Source organism: Sebastes umbrosus, chromosome 3 (assembly GCF_015220745.1).
Source record: "Sebastes umbrosus isolate fSebUmb1 chromosome 3, fSebUmb1.pri, whole genome shotgun sequence".
Classification (NCBI taxonomy): domain Eukaryota; kingdom Metazoa; phylum Chordata; class Actinopteri; order Perciformes; family Sebastidae; genus Sebastes; species Sebastes umbrosus.
The window spans coordinates 22,185,746-22,202,182 of NC_051271.1; the positions used below are offsets into that span (position 1 = coordinate 22,185,746).

At 40.5% G+C, this 16,437-nt stretch overlaps 1 protein-coding gene across 15 annotated transcripts in view; it reads left to right on the plus strand.

Annotated features, from left to right (window-relative positions):
* Positions 1 to 14,805, plus strand: part of lrba (LPS responsive beige-like anchor protein) — a 239,889-nt gene extending 225,084 nt beyond the window's left edge. For 12 of the 15 annotated variants that reach the window (XM_037765352.1, XM_037765349.1, XM_037765355.1 and 9 more), the window contains 5 exons: positions 2,047 to 2,214; positions 6,882 to 6,983; positions 7,279 to 7,475; positions 11,732 to 11,883; positions 13,424 to 14,805. In XM_037765352.1, the coding sequence (XP_037621280.1) occupies positions 2,047 to 2,214; positions 6,882 to 6,983; positions 7,279 to 7,475; positions 11,732 to 11,883; positions 13,424 to 13,514 (710 nt within the window). In that variant the 3' untranslated portion in view covers positions 13,515 to 14,805. The remainder of the gene's footprint in view (positions 1 to 2,046; positions 2,215 to 6,881; positions 6,984 to 7,278; positions 7,476 to 11,731; positions 11,884 to 13,423) is intronic. The other 3 variants (XM_037765351.1, XM_037765359.1, XM_037765363.1) reach the window with 1 other exon arrangement.
* Positions 14,806 to 16,437: the final 1,632 nt, after the last annotated feature.

The window sequence follows — 16,437 nt, forward strand, 5'->3', positions numbered from 1 at the left end:
CTGTCTTTTAAGATACTTTCAATTGCAGAACAAAACTCTTTTTTTTAGTAGACTTCTTCTAGTACAGTAACTATAAATGATGGTAAAAATCTATTGCATAAATATCGTGATATTCAGCTAACTTGAATATACTGTGCAGTCTTTCACAGTGGCATTGTATATGCCTGAACACCACTGACTTGCTACATATACACACATGCAATGCAGACATTTTTACGCTCACACACTCACACACAGACGCCATCAGGTCAGGGGTCCTAAATGAAACTGTCTGAAGCTTCATCTCTGCACCCCGCTCCTCAACTCCTCTCCCGATACCCCATTTAGAATCCTACACACATCTATACAACACACTCCGATTCAATTTCTATAGGCCAGGGCCTCCCTGTCTTCAATAGAGGAGGGAGGGAAGGAGGGACGGGAGCTCAGAGATAGCTCTATTGTGCGACTGCCACCGAGGTGTGCGACTGGAACGTGAACACGGTTTAATCGCACACGCTCAACAGCTGCCGCCAAGGTCCCTAAAGCCCCCAGGTTAAAGAACGGAGGGATTTTAACAATTACAAGACTTGATTGGTACACGTGCACCAAAACGCATAGCCTCATACGCCTGCATGCACACACATCCAATTTAATCTGTCTGTGTGCATGCAAGTGTGTGTGTGTGTGTGTGTGTGTGTGTGTGTGTGTGTGAGCTGCATGTTCAATATGAGCTGCATGGTAGCCATTATTGCTGCAGCCATCATTACTTATTTCCAGTGTTTATAAAGATGTCAAACATTTTACATCTTTGATGTCTCTGTTCTTCTTTGGAAGTTCAGTCAGTGACCCGCCCAGTTTCATAACAGCCCTCGTCTTTGCGGTGAGATACAGCTTAATTATCCAACGGACAGCGATTTTGACACCCGGGCAGAAATGTCATGTGTTGCAAACTATCCACTGTTTGACTGCAGAGGTCACACTATGAGGAGCGTAATGAGTATTAGACAGCTAGACAGTGGAGCTGTGGTCTGGAAATCTGACAGCAATTAGCCTCTTTATATATACACATGGAGCGCACTGCATGTACATGGACACACACACACACACACACAGAGTTGGAACAAATATTTATTCTTGTCTGGGAATTAGTAGATGTCTGATCTTGTGTGGATCTTGTAGAACTACTAGCCAAGCAGACAGATTATCAGCAAACACTTGGCGGGGAGCTCAAAAGAACTAGCAATAAATTCAGTTTTTGTTAGGGCTGTCAACCGATTAAAGAATTTAATCGTAATTAATTGCAAATTAATCGCACATTTGTTCAAAATGTACCTTAAATGGAGATTTTTCAAGTATTTAATACTCTTATCAACATGGGAGCTGGCAAATATGCTGCTTTATGCAAATGTATGTATATATTTATTATTGGAAATCAATTAACAACACAAAACAATGACAAATATTGTCCAGAAACCCTCACAGGTACTGCATTGAGCATAAAAAATATGCTCAAATCATAGCATGGTAAATTCAAGCCCAAGAGGCAACAACAGCTGTCAGTGTGTCAGTGAGCTGACTTGACTATGACTTGCCCCAACCTGCATGTGATAATCATAAAGTGGGCATGTCTGTAAAGGGGAGACTCGTGGGTACCCATAGAACCCATTTTCATTCACATATCTTGAGGTCAGAGGTCAAGAGACCCCTTTGAAAATGGCCTTGACAGTTTTTCCTCGCCAAAATTTAGTGTAACTTTGGAGTGTTATTTAGCCTCTTTCCTGACAAGCTAATATGACATGTTTGGTACCAATGGATTCATTAGGTTTTTCTAGTTTCATATGATACCAGTATCTTCACTACAACCTAAAAATCGCAAGTTGCGTTAATGCGTTAAATAAATTAATGGCGTTACAAGGAATTTGCAATAACAGATTATTATCGTGTTAATTTTGACAGCCTTGGTTACAACCATATATTAAATTCTATTTAAAAGTGCATCATTCATTTCTTGTTTACAGATGAATGAATACTGATTCTTGTGCATATATTTGTGTGCTTTTGCAGGCAAACTGACTCAGATAGTGTTTGGGCATCGTGACGTGGTGACATGTCTGGCTCGCTCCGAGTCATACATCGGAGGAGACTGCTACGTTCTGTCAGGCTCCAGAGATGCCACCCTGCTGCTGTGGTACTGGAACGGGAAGCACAACAGCATTGGAGAGAGTCCAGGCAGTAAGTACACAGGCAAACCACCCCAGTATGTGAGCGCACACACACATACACACACACACGGGTATTCTCTGAGTGCTCTCTCTCCGAGACAGTTGTGACTGTGTGATTTACGGCCTCCCTCTGTAAAGTAACAACTAGTTTCGTCTGACCAGGCCAGGCCTCCTGCATACAGATTGGATTTCGCAGCGCTGTTTGCAGCAGGAACAGCTTTTCGATAATGTGTTTGACATTGTGTGTGAGTTTCTGTGAGACCAGATATTGTGTGTGCGTGTGTGTGTGTGTGTGTGCGCGTGTGTGTGTGTGAGAGAGAGAGAGAATCTGTCTTTAATGTGAGTGAAAGTGAGGGCCACTTAGAGACGTTAAATGTGATGTTGGGGGTCGTCGGCCAGCACATGAAAGTTCACCACCATCCGAGGGCCACGGGGTCACGCCAGTCGATAAAAGTGAAAAATGTCATGGGCCTCTCTCAACGTTACCATAACATATGGCATTAGCCATGATCAAAGCATCGCACACACATTGCTCAGCCCTCAGTCTGCTCGGTGCTAATTTGGCCGGCTTAGATTGGCGTACATGTTGTTAAGTGATCCATTACAAATGGGCTGAAATTTATGACAAATTGTGATTTGGTTAATAAGCCACATTGGTTTCTGATTTGGGAGACAGCATCGATGATTGTTTGTCACTTACCTCATACACACTGATGTGGGATGTTGGAATCAAGAAGAATATTTTGTTATTCCCACAAGTTAAATCACAGGGATTTCCAAATGTTTTATAAAGAAAGGATAAATACTTTTGTGAGATGAAAAATATGGGTGAACATAAACCACATTTTCATTCTCTGCTCTCATTTTATATAGTTTTTATCTTTTTAGTCGCTTTATTTCACTCAACAGAGAACATAACAAGTAGAACAACATGACAAAAAGTAGGGTCACTTTAAATAAAGGATATAGATTTTATTCTATTAGCTGACATTTCAGCAACATTGTGCCTTATTGTAATAATCCTAAAAAGCAAAGAATTTGCATTTCCTCATAGGAGAACAATGCATGTAGCAAGATTACACGAGGATTTAGATTAACACAAATCATGATTTCTGTACAGTATGTCATAACAATGTAACTGCATATTTTTTAAGAATCAACTGTATTTTGATTGATCTATGGAATTATTACAAGCCTAAAGGGGTTCTGTATGCACATACAGCTCTGTATACCAATGCATGTGCTCTACATATTCGCATAAGCGTGTGTGTGTGCGTGTGTGTGAGAGTATAACCTCAGTCGGCTCAGTGCAGTTACCACGCTGTAGCTCAAGGAGCAGACAAAGCAGTCGTCCTCCCAACCCCTCACCACCACAATGTGATGCTCCATTGCCCCAGACCGCAGGAGGCTCTCCCAGACATGAAGCTCTGCCACACACACACACACACACAGTCACACACACACACACACACACACACAGTCACACAATACATACAGACAACACACTTTTTCTTTATTCCTCTTCCAAAAAACGAAACACTTTCAAGCTAAAGTCCGAGAGCACATGCATACGCACACATTCCTTCTCATGCATAATGCCCTGTGAACGTCCCACACACTTCATAAGCTTGACACAAATGCCTCTGAATGGCTGATGTACACACTGACCTATGCACACTTGGTTCCTGCTGCAGGCACATTGTTGTCAACAGCAGCAGAGAGATTCCACAGACACCAGCGCCATCTACTGGTCACAGAGGGGGGAGGTGGGGGAACCAGTTCAATGAGACCTCTATTTAATAATAGTATAGTAGTAATAAGTTATACTGTATTTCTGTTGTTTTAAATGACCACTGAATATTAAAATATTCTTTAGCCGTAAAACCAGCACCGATGTTTGAGAATAACTATAAATGAGTTATCTTGTGATTGGTGTAAATAATTCTCAGGTGCATAAGATTATAATATTCACACACCAACATGTATATATTTGTCTTTATCCATATTTATTATAAATAGAATAGAATAGATCTTTATAAGTAAATAAGTAAAATCAACAAATAACAGTGGAATCAGAATATATATCAAGACAAGTGATAAAGTCGAGATAGTGACCACGCAATGTTGCCTAAGTAGCAGCGTATATGGTGGTATAGCTGCAATATGGGCAAACAGACGCCCACATACGCATATAGGTTTGTGGTTTAATAACATTTAATTGAATCTGGATCCAGTATCAAATCTGAAATCCTCATAAATTCTTATAAAAACCTAAATTATTTGTACGATACTCTTTGCCAATAAAAAAACAAAGAGGAAGATGGTGAGAAATCTGGCTATTTTACCAATTTTGAACAGGATCCAAAAATGGAGCTGGCTTTTGGATCAAGTCTCTACACACACACATATGTGCGCGCGCACACCCACCTTGTCCACACATGTGTAGATAGCTGATACCCTCCTCAGTGTCCCAGCTTTAGTCATATACAGGTATAAGATTGTAATCAGATGTGGCGCTAATTCAAACCAAATGGCAGGTAGAGGCTGAAAAGGTTAACTGATACACCAATATATCAGCTTTATTGATCTCCTCTGAGCAAGATCCAACATCATGCTTTAATCCAGCGGCTTGTAGGTCATAAGTTTGGCTTTTAGTGACATTGAGGATGTTAGCCGGTTAACTACATGAAATGTAGATGTTTAGGCTGCCGACCTGGTGTGACCAGAGTTTAGCCGTCTGGTGCGCATTTGCAAAGTGGACAGAAGAGCTGGATGTAGGGAGTTAGAATAATCAACGTGCATTAAAAAATGTGAGGTCAGTTATTAGTACAAAAAAATGTGTTGTTGTTTGTATTTGTTATAAATTATACATTTTCTGTAGTTTTGAGAATCTAACCAATTCAGTATTTTAACTTCTTTTTTTAATAGTTTTTTATTTATTTTTTACATTTAATTATCATACATGCATACAGAATGTTTTTTTTCCATCAGAATACATTTATTTATTTAAGTATCTAATAATCTGTGTGATAAGAATTACTGTGTTTATGTATTGGATAGTTTTATTGACATGAAACATTGCTGACCTCGTCTTTATGCGTGACTACAGTTTAGCTTGACCTCTAGTTTGCTTTTTTACAAGAGCAGTATGGTCTGTATAGAGTCTTTCTGCTAAATCTAATTAAGGTTTAACAGTAGCTGTGGCTTTTGGGAGAAAGCCTATCTGTCTTATTAGTGAACCTATATTGCGTTTTATGTCATATAATTGAATTAAAGAGAGAAACTGCTCTAATAAACTCTGAACAGTTTGGCCAAGTCAGCAAGAAATTACTCTTCTTTTTCAAAGCCACTCAAAAAGCATTGTGTATATCACTGGCATTTACTGAAATGAACTGTAATGGAAACTATTTTACTTAAATTACATTGGCCTGGAGCTGTTTGGGGTTGACGCAAGTATTTTTGGAAAAACAAAGCATTTAAACATGAATCCTCCTGAGCATCACCGCCCTGTGTTACTCGTTTTGGGCTGAACTTGACCTGTGACAGCAAAGAAGACGGGGTCACTAAAGTCAAGACCCCCTCCCAGAGACATGAAACCATAATGAACTCCACACTCCAGTTCAGGGATGCTGCCCCACTACTGTTACTGGTCACTACATGAACACACACACACACACACGGCTCTGCTGTTTTTCACCACAGCTACATTTATTTACATCCTGTCATCCAGATCAACTCATGGGACACTGACCCGATTTATACGTGTAAGAAGTTACAAACATTACCTTTAAGAAGCTGGAATCAGAGAATTTAGACTTTTTTTTTCTTGAAACATTACTCAAACCTATCAATCAGTTATCAAAGTAGCTGGCGATTAATTTGATAGTTGACAACTAATCGATTTATTTAATAGTTGACAGCTAATTGATGAATCGTTGCAGATCTAAAATATAATTATTCAACAAACTCCACAGAGAGAGAGAAGACAGATGGAGAAGTAAAAGTCGATTTTGTTTTGTCGCTCGCCCGACAGCTCAAACCAAAACAAAATCACACAAACTTCATGACTTGGACCAAAACTTACTCTCATTCCCCCTCCTCCTCTCTCTCTCTCTCTCTCTCTCTGACTCTCCCTCTCTCTCTCTCTCTCTCTCTCTCTCTCTGTCTCTCTATCTCTCTCTCTCAATCTCTCTCTCTCTCTCTCTCTCTGTAGTGCAGAAACATCTGGATCCAGTGAAGGCAGTCAGGGGGAGAAGGTTTTAAAGATAGGGAGAGAGGCGGAGGGTGACAAGTGCTAAAAACAGAGAGTGAATGAGGGGAGAAGTGTGTGTGTGCAGGATAACAGGCTCAAAGCCTGTGAAACAAGCTACAGCACATACAGAATACATCCACATAGAAGAATATGAGCTGAAATGATTAACAACCTTTTGACATTGCTTTTAATTTCATACATTATTGTTCGTCTGTGTTGTTATTTGTTTTTTCGTAACTCTTGTTTACTGGATTGATCGCCTTCATCTTCTAATGCCAAAGTTATTCTATTACTCAGCATTGACTGGTGCTTTCAGGAATGAGTCTATTAGAGTCTGTTGCATGTCGCTCCCTCTCGTGACCAAAAGTGGTAATACATGTTTTTGTGATGCTGTTTTCTGTAATAATCCTAGTGTGTTATCCTAGCAGAGTTCACCACGCCGCGGGCCATCTTAACGGGCCACGACTGTGAAGTGACGTGTGCAAGTGTGTGTGCGGAGCTGGGTCTCGTCATCAGTGGCTGCAAAGGTGAGATCGTCTCTGTCTTTATGAATATGTCCAAAAATATCTGCTTTTATAACACAGCTTGGCTGAATACTCGATTCTGATTGGTCCATTACGGCTTTCTACGGTATGTTATTCCTTCATAGCAGACTGTTGCTATGTATAACAAACCGTTGCTATGGACACAGTTCTGATGTCAAATTATTGATTTCTTAAGTAAGTAGCCGTGTTAAAAGCGGTTTAATAACAAGAAGACACAAACTAAAGTGAAAGAATCACCCTGCTTTTCTAACTTCCATCTTGTCTTATGTTTGTTCAGAGGGTCCTTGTCTGATCCATTCCATGAATGGGGACCTGCTGCGGACCCTGGAGGGCCCAGAGCGCTGCCTGCAGCCTCGTCTCATCCAGTCCTCCACTGAAGGACACTGCATGATCTACTACGACAAGGGACAGTTCTGTCACTTCAGTGTCAACGGCAAACTGCTCGGACACATGGAGGTGGAAGACAGCATCAAGGTGAGGGAATTTGATATCTGCGTGAGCATGCGTGTGAAAGTGCACTTTTGCACATGTATGTCTGCACCACATCAGTGTAGAAAGTCCTCTTACTGATTAAAGGCTTTCTTACGGCTTGAGATTTGAGAAAGGTAAGGGGTCTGCACGCCTCGGGGCAAACCGCGGCTTCTTTTATTCCCTTTCACACGCATACACCAGAGGAAATGGTCCTTTTGATCCGCAGCCCTGTTGTCAGGTCAGATTGCGTTGGCGGGCAGTGGTAGAGAACATTCCAGAGGAGTGGTCACCTCTGGACACCAACACCATTAACTACCCTCCAGCGCAAGACGACACATTCCCCATTTCCCACATTTCCTCCCTCGTGGTTAGAGTGACACAAGATAGCGGCTACCGCCTTTGGTTTCCCGACCCTTTGTTTCCGGTTTGGCCTGGGAAATGTAAGCTGGCTCTGACAGACAGCCGCACGCCTGTTTCCTATTAAGAAACCTCTCGTGTACAGGCTCCTAACCTGCCAACCGGCCCGCTCCTACACAGAGCCACAAATATAACTTGTAGAAGACGTGATTAACGAGCACACACACAGACAAATGCTGATTGATCGTATTAACATCGCGGGGAAAGTTACAAGTGTTCAGTTTGCAGGTTGCAGAACACTTTATTGTGTATTTAAGGGAAACTAATGATGGTTTTAGATGCTTGTAGAGTTTCCCAGAATTCCTTCTGAAGCTGCGACTTGGGAACAGTCCGGGCCACGGCCGGCCTCGTCAGTTCTCCTCTGCTGTTGTAAATTCCAGCCATGTCAGATGGCATTAGAAAAATCCTAACATCTTGGAGTGAGGCTGTGAGAGTCTCAACCCCCCTGGTCTGAGACTCCAACAGTATTTAGTGCTCTCATGTACATACCAGAATCAATCTTCTCAGCCCTCCGAGCCGCAGCACGGTATGACTCCAGGATAAATAAGTGTTTGTCCTGGCCTGCAGTATCCACTTAGACCGAGAGAGTGAGGCTGAGAAAGAGGGAATGTTTGCACTGTAAATTTATAAGGGTCTGGAGTCAGAGGTTAGATGACAGGCTAACAGTCGGCATCCTAGTCTAATAGCAGAATCGAGTGACAGAAGCCATACTGAATGGATTACAGTCTTTTAAGTACTAATATAACTCAGGCAGTGTAACCATTCCAGCAGTTTCTTCACTGCCGTCGTCCGTGTAACGGGGGGGATTAACAGCACCATAAATTCAACTTTTTACCTTCCCCAGCCTCAAAATCCGCCCACCGTTCCCCCGAAAGAAGTAGGAAATATGGGCATTAAAAGTGCATGTGTTTCTGCTGGAGTCATTTTTTAGTCATCGGAGCCCAGGTAGCCATCTTAGCTCCCGCAGAGCCATCGGCCATCTTGTTTGGCCGCCCAGTGGCAACGGAGAGATTTATAATGTCTGTCTGCAGCCTCCTACCTGGCCTGGCTGACATGTCTGCCAGCTCTCCTCCCTCCTGCTGGGCGTCAGTAAGGTCATGGACTCCATTAGTAGATACACAGGTACATTAATACAACACAGTAACTGGTAAACAGCTCTTATATTCTTCTCTTTTTATTATTATTATCGTGTAGTATGTCGTCTGTTGATGCAGAATATTGCTAAGAAACAATAAGCTCTGACTGCTTATTAAATTAATTTATCAAATTTAAAGGTGCACTCGTGAATATTTTTATATTAACAGAGGATTAAATGACTGCATTTAAAGTAAAAGGGGTCGATGGTTGATGGGTTCCGCAGTTCCCCTCAGCTCTTCAGAGCGGTTTTGTGCCTTTCGGCTCATTGTTTTGGTTTTACAGCCCACAACTTGACTGTTTTTTTTCACTCTAAGCTTATCGACCTTGTTTTTCAGCCGCATCAGGCAGTTTTTTTCAGCAAAAACAGCTTCGATAAACCCACTGCTACTTTTCTAGCATCAAACAGCAGACAAAGTTAGCAACTATCTGACACTGTGAAGCATTTAGCAGCTAAAGAGACAGATGTTTTCCCCAGGAGTTGGTTGACAGCAATGGGAAACCTCCGGGTCTGAAAAGTGAAGCCAATGTGGATGTGCCTTAAACCTGCATTCTCTCTAACAGCCAGCAGGGGGCGACTCCTCTGGTTGCAAAAAGAAGTCAGATTGTATAGAAGTCAATGAGAAAATTACCCTACTTCTCACTTGATTTATTACCTCAGTAAACATGAGTTTATGGTCTCAATCGCTAGTTTCAAGTCTTCTTCAATACAGCATGATGTTCATTTAGTAAATTATGGTCCAATTTAGAGTGAAATAGACCATAAAGCAGGGGATGCTTTAGGGCGTGGCTACCTTGTGATTGACAGGTCGTTAACACAGAGTTGTTCAGTCTGGGAGTTGTCCGTGTTTTCGTCGTGAAGCTTTAACCCTGTCACAGTGTGTTTTCAGTTCATGAAATTTAATTGTAACAGGTTGGTCGCCTAAAAATGTCTTAATCAGCATTCGGTTGTATTTAGCTCGACGGTCAAAATGCCAAACTCGAAGCTTCACAACCGCAGTCCACAAACCAACAGGTGATGTCACGTTGACTACGTCCACTTCTTATATACAGTCTATGGTTGAGAGCAAAGCAGAGCTAAAAGGAGAGTTGGTATTGGACTTTCATTCACCAGGCGGACCCAAATACGACTCACAATGAATGTTATATCTGCTGGTTATGTGAATACCGTAGGTTACTTTGTTAACATGTTCACTATAACAACTATAAAGGAAATAATATGTAATTGTTGTCATTTCATCTTCTTCTGCTGCCCCCAAGTGGCCAAAAAACGACTCAATGCTGCTTTAAATTGACAGTTTTTCAATAAAAGACAACCATTTTTATGGCAGGTATAATGGATCCCAATTTCTCCCCGTGTACTCGTTTGCACTGTACTCCAGTCTAAGCGCATTGATCATGATTGGCTGAATTGAGCATTATCTTTATCGTTGTTGTCAGATTAACTCTGAATGTTGATACACAAGACAATTACTGTACACACAAAACAGACCCGCACCACACAAATCAAACCAGCGCCGCACTCAGTCACGCTCCGTTCCCAGCCATCTTGGATGATTATCTAACGTGGCAATTAGGCTGGACTGATTCTCGAGGCGTCCCGCCAGCGCACGGCATGCGAGTGCATCATTGTGTACCCCGTCTGTGTGAGCGTCTTCACATGCAAGTCTTGTGCCTATCTTAAGTGTGCGTGCGTGATGAGAATGAGAAACAGAGCTCATTTAATTCAGTGTGGTAGGAAATTCCACAAAGGCTTTTTATACAAAGCGTTTGCCTAATTTAGGCTGCGTCCATCCACTGTGTACCGCTCTTGAGGGGTTATTTACGTTTTCCTTACCAAGTCAAGTTCCTGAAAATGACTTCAGAACTGAAGTTTAAGTTTCATTTTTCCATTTAATGCAAGCTTGATTCAACACACATGCTGCTGATGATTGAAGTGTCTCTTGCTGAATCACTGCAGCTGAGAGACGGCCGAATTCGGTGTCCTAAAAACCACAAACGAGAAAAAGCTCTAAATTAGTGTCATTTGCTGCTTTTTAGAATTCACATTCTGCCTCGTCATTTCATCGGCTACGCTTGCTTGCTGATTGATGCTCCTGACTGTTTCAGTTTCAGCTTCCAGTATGCACTGTGCCCGTAATAGACTCCAACACCAGACTTGATTTGTGTACGTCTGATTCCCGAGGGAGCCGTTCAGCTGTTACAGTTTGCAGGAAAAGCAGATGAGACGAGTAAATCTCCGAGCCTCACTGTGGGGAGCCATCTTTGTTGCCAGTCAGGGTCTGTGTACAGAAAGCCCCAAAGGATGGCGGTGCTGACCTGGGATCTTTCGTCGGATCACATGACCTCGCAGTATGAGCTTTACTCTGACATAAGAGATAAACTGGTCCCACATCACCAGTCCTATTCGGAGACTATTTATGCATGTGGTACCAGTTTTTTTTGAGCATTGAAGGACAGATGATCAAACAAGTCAGGCAATGAAGTCATATATATATACAGTATATATATGTATATATATATATACTGTATATATATATATACAGTATATATATATATATATATATATATACATATATATACCAAATCAGACCCATTACTGTAAAATCTGTAATGATTGGAACTTCCCAAAACCAAAGACTCAACAGACGAATCTCAAGCTCATTAAAACGTTAATAATAAACGTGTTCTCTTTCCCTCTTTTCCAGGCCATGTATCTCAGTCGAGATGGCCAGTATCTGCTGACAGGTGGAGATGGAGGTATAGTATCTGTCTGGCAGGTCCACGACCTCAAACAGCTGTTCACCTACCCGGGCTGTGACGCAGGAATCCGCTCTATGACCATGTCGCATGACCAAAGGTAACAAAACACAACCAAAGGATATATAGGCCGGACAATAGTGGGTTTTTAAGGCCGATGCGATATCTATGTTTGAGAGTGTAAGAAATCTGGCAGTAATTTAATGGCTTTGATAACCTTTTGATAAGGATCCATTTGTTTTAAAGAATTGGGGACATTTGTGGGACATTTCACTATTGAAAAATGTCTGTACTGCAGTTTATTAATACTTCCAGGGCTGACATACACAGGTACTCATATATCTACAATAAGCTAATATCAGCCTGGCTGATTTATTGGTCTGGCTCTAATCAAAAGTATTAATGCCTACGACCATTGTTGGAAGAAATACTCCATTACAATAAAAAAAATTTAATATTTCACTTCAAGGAACAGTGTAGCATTTAGGGGGATTTATTGGCAGAAATGGAATATAATATTAATTAGTATGTTGTATATAATCACCAGAAAATAAGAATCGTTGTGTTTTCGTGACCTTAGAATGAGACGTTTATATACACATACGATTCCTCTTCACGCCACCATATTTCTACACAAGCCCAGAACGGACAAACCAATCACTAGCTCTAGATAGGGACATTTGTATTTTCATGCTTTTTTTGTCGGCCACCGTAGTTCTCCTACACGCTTGACACACAGGAGAAGTTTCAATTGTTGGAATCTGCAACCTCACCGCTAGACGCTGCCAGATCATACACACTGGACCTTTAATATTTGCTGTGCCTTGATTTTTAAAATGTGAGGATTCTCTGTTTTATATCACTGTATATTTAATATCTTTGGGATTTGGACTGTTGGTTGAGCCAAACAAGTTATTGGTGGGGCATGATGGGCATTTTTCCCTAATTTCTTAAATTTTTTTAGACTGAACAATAAATCAATTAAATGTAAAAACGTTCAACAATGTAGGTGAATGGACAAGAAAAGAAGAAAATCAAAACAAGAAAAAAAATAAAACAAGAAATAAATCAGTTAATTAATACAAAATAATAAAACATAATATTAATTAAGAATATATTAATTTTAAAAATAAATAGAAAAGATAGACATACTAACAGGATGATGCATACAGTATATTATTCTCTCTAAAAAAATGTTACTGTGCACTCAGTCTTTCGGAGGTTTACTTTTGAATAGTTATAGAACCATAAGCCTTAGGCACCAACCAGGCCAGCGAACGCCCCAGACCACCTGTGTCGAAAGACGCAGCGGGCGCGACCACTCGCCAAAGCCCAATCCCAGAGACATCCACAGGGACAACCCAGTACATCATATTTTAAAAGCTGATCATGTGTTCTATATGTAAAATCTTTACCTAACTATCAATGTTAGGCAGTAAAAAGTGATTTGTTCCTCCTGAAATGCAGCTGAGTAGAAATATATTCTTCAAATAATCAAGTACAAGCACCTCAAAGTTGTACTTATGTACAGTGCTTGAGTTGGTTGAACATAATGTTGCATAAGAGATGCCTCAAATTAAACTAAATTTCACATCAAATAAAACCAAAACCTCATGATGTCCCGTCTTACCTCCTATAAGGTGCATCATAACTGGCATGGCATCCGGAAGCATCGTGCTCTTCTACAACGACTTCAACAGATGGCACCACGAGTACCAGACCAGGTACTGAGCTGACAACAGCAGCAGCAGCAGCCTGACTGACAACACCTGACGAAGATCCAAAACGGTTGCAAGTGTGAACTCTTATCAAAGGCACTATTCTGTCTATATCCTGATATCCTGAATGTATCTCAATGAAAGAAGAAAAAAAAAAAAACTGTCCTGTTATAGTAAAAGAGTCAAAACTATTTTTAAAAAGGGCATTGCTATATTTTGTAGATCCGATAGAAAACTTTCATATAAATCACAGGGTGGGGGTTATGTTACTGTACGGTTAAAAACAAATCTATTTTTAGCTGTAAGAGTCTATTTTCATCTCCTCCGGAAAAACAAAAGCGGGATTTGTGGGGAGCTAGTGAGAACCTTTTCTCTTGACTTAAAAATCCAAATATTTGTGTACTTTAGGGTGAGTGATTTTTTTTTTTCCTGTAGGTGTGTATGTGGGGAATAATTATTCACTTTTAACATGCTTTTTGGCAACACAGCCGGTAGATATGAAACGTCTGAATAAATAATAAATGTATTGGACAGAAGGATAAACGAAGAGGGAATATACATACATATATAAATATCTATATATTCTGTTTAAATGTAGTCCTCCATATTTAAAAGTCCCATTCCCTCTGTACCTCTGTGCTTGCTAAGAGATTGCGTTTCTGTGCATGGCTCACTACTCATATAAAACATATCAGTGCAGACCTACGCAGATCGTCCCACTCCCACCCAGTGATGTTAAAGATGAGCTTCATGTAAAGGAGGATGTGTGGAAAACCATGTCAAGGATTTTGCTTTTAAATTTCTTTCCCAAATGACTGAATACGCAACCAGTGAACAATTTTTTTGATTAATGTCTATGATGGAAAGTCTGAGTGTCACTAATCAAATCACGTCACATCATCATACCCAGTGCCCGAGCCAGCTTAGCACCTGAAAGTCCTCTTTGAGTCCTGTCTCTCGAACAGCTAAGTGAGATGTGCAATGACAGGAAGGACTTTCTCTATTTCAGTCTGAGGTTCTTTCTCTTTTTTTCATCACAGGATGAGTGATTATATTATATTAAGATGTGATTTAGCACTAAAATGGCAACGAGACATATTCCTTAGGCCCTCACTAAAATGAACGTCCACTTGTATCTTTTGATTTTGGGGGAAAACATTCCTTTAAAGTTTGTGCTTTGATGTGGTTTGAATCTCCAGTTATATGAGAACTGCTGTTATCTACCAACCAATATTTTTTTTTGCAATCATTTGAGTGTTTTGTGTGCTGAGTTCTGACAATAAAATGGAATTTTATAACTTGAATTGTCCTTCGTAGAAGTGTATTTTTCAGTAGGAATCACTATTACTGCATAGCACCCTCCAGTGGCCAACGTCTGGTCTCACACACAAATAATCACATATTCATTTGAAGACTTTATTACATGTTTGCTGTTCTTCTGTTTCAAAACAGTAGGACATATGAAAAATAATAAACCTGTTTTGAAATTGTCTTTTCATACAATGTTCCCTTACAGTCTACTTTTAACTACATATACATAAGATTGTGCTAAATTACATTATGTACAGAGTTCCTACGCAGTATGGAAAAGTAAGGAATTTGATTTTCCAGGTCTGGATAAGTATGGAAAAAAAGAAAAGAGAGTATGGAAAAATACTTTTTTAAAATATAAAATCCTGAATTTCTAAAAAATAATTTAGTGTTTTTCATTGCGTTTGGAGCAGCCAGCGCAGCCAACACATTTATCACTGTGAATTCTATCGTTTATTATTCATATCAGTCTTGTAAAGCACAATGTAATGAGCACTCGTTTTGATAAGTACTATATAAATAACCATTATTACTATTATTATTATTATTATCAGCCACATGTGTTTAATAACAGATGAAACCTTTATTGCACAACATGAGACCACAGGTGCAGTTTGCCTTGGTTCAGGGGCTCACTGAACCCCCTAGAAATAATAATAATAATAATAATAATAATAATAATAACAAATGTATTTATATAGCACTTCTCAAAACAGATGTTACAAAGTGCTTCACAAGACAATAAAAGCAGATAAATAAAGTAAAAAAAAATGGTAACTGCTAAAACAGAACATCAGACAATAAAAGCAGATGGAGTAAAACAAATATGGTAACTGCTAAAATGCATCTATATATTTTAATAATAACATAGAACTAATAACTTATTGTAATGATGAATAATATCTACCTTGTTGTGTCTTCATATTGACAGAATAAGAAGCCAACAAGATAAGAAGATAGATTTGTGGTATTTTTTATTTACTTATAGCCCAATAACATCTGACACTCTCTCTGTCCACACACCGTTACATATTCATGTAAACAAACCACGTACAGCTGTGCGGTCAAGAGCAGACTGAAGACGTAATGGGTGAGATGGGTGAGTATACTTGCTCTCTTCTGGAGGGTTGGACAGGTCGTTAAGGTGTGCAGGTGCGCTGAGTGGCTGATTACTGAGCTGCTGCTTGGTGAGGAAACAGGTGGTGAAGAAGCTACTGGAGCTGATACCAGAGTGGAACAGGTTGTCTTCAGGCTCCAGCTGCAGGAGGGACAAACGGGCACGTTTACAGCCGAGAGGACCCTTTGACCCTTTGACCCTAAACCTGAAGGAGACGGTGAGCCCGGGGAAGAGGTCTAAATGACGGGTGATGGAGCGCTTTCTGGAGGCTCACCTGACCGCCACACGGTCCGGTCCTTGAGCGGGAGTCAGAATAGAGAGCAGACGAGCTGTGGAGGAGCTCAGCCAGCAGAGAGACACACTGGAGCGGGAAGTTGGTAAGTTTTGGCCCCAGATGGCTTCCTCTGGAGTTAATGGGGTTAAATGCTCTAAAGTTCTCTTAAAGGTCCCATATCATGCTTATTTTCAGGTTCATACTTGTATTTTGTGTTTCTACTAGAACATGTTT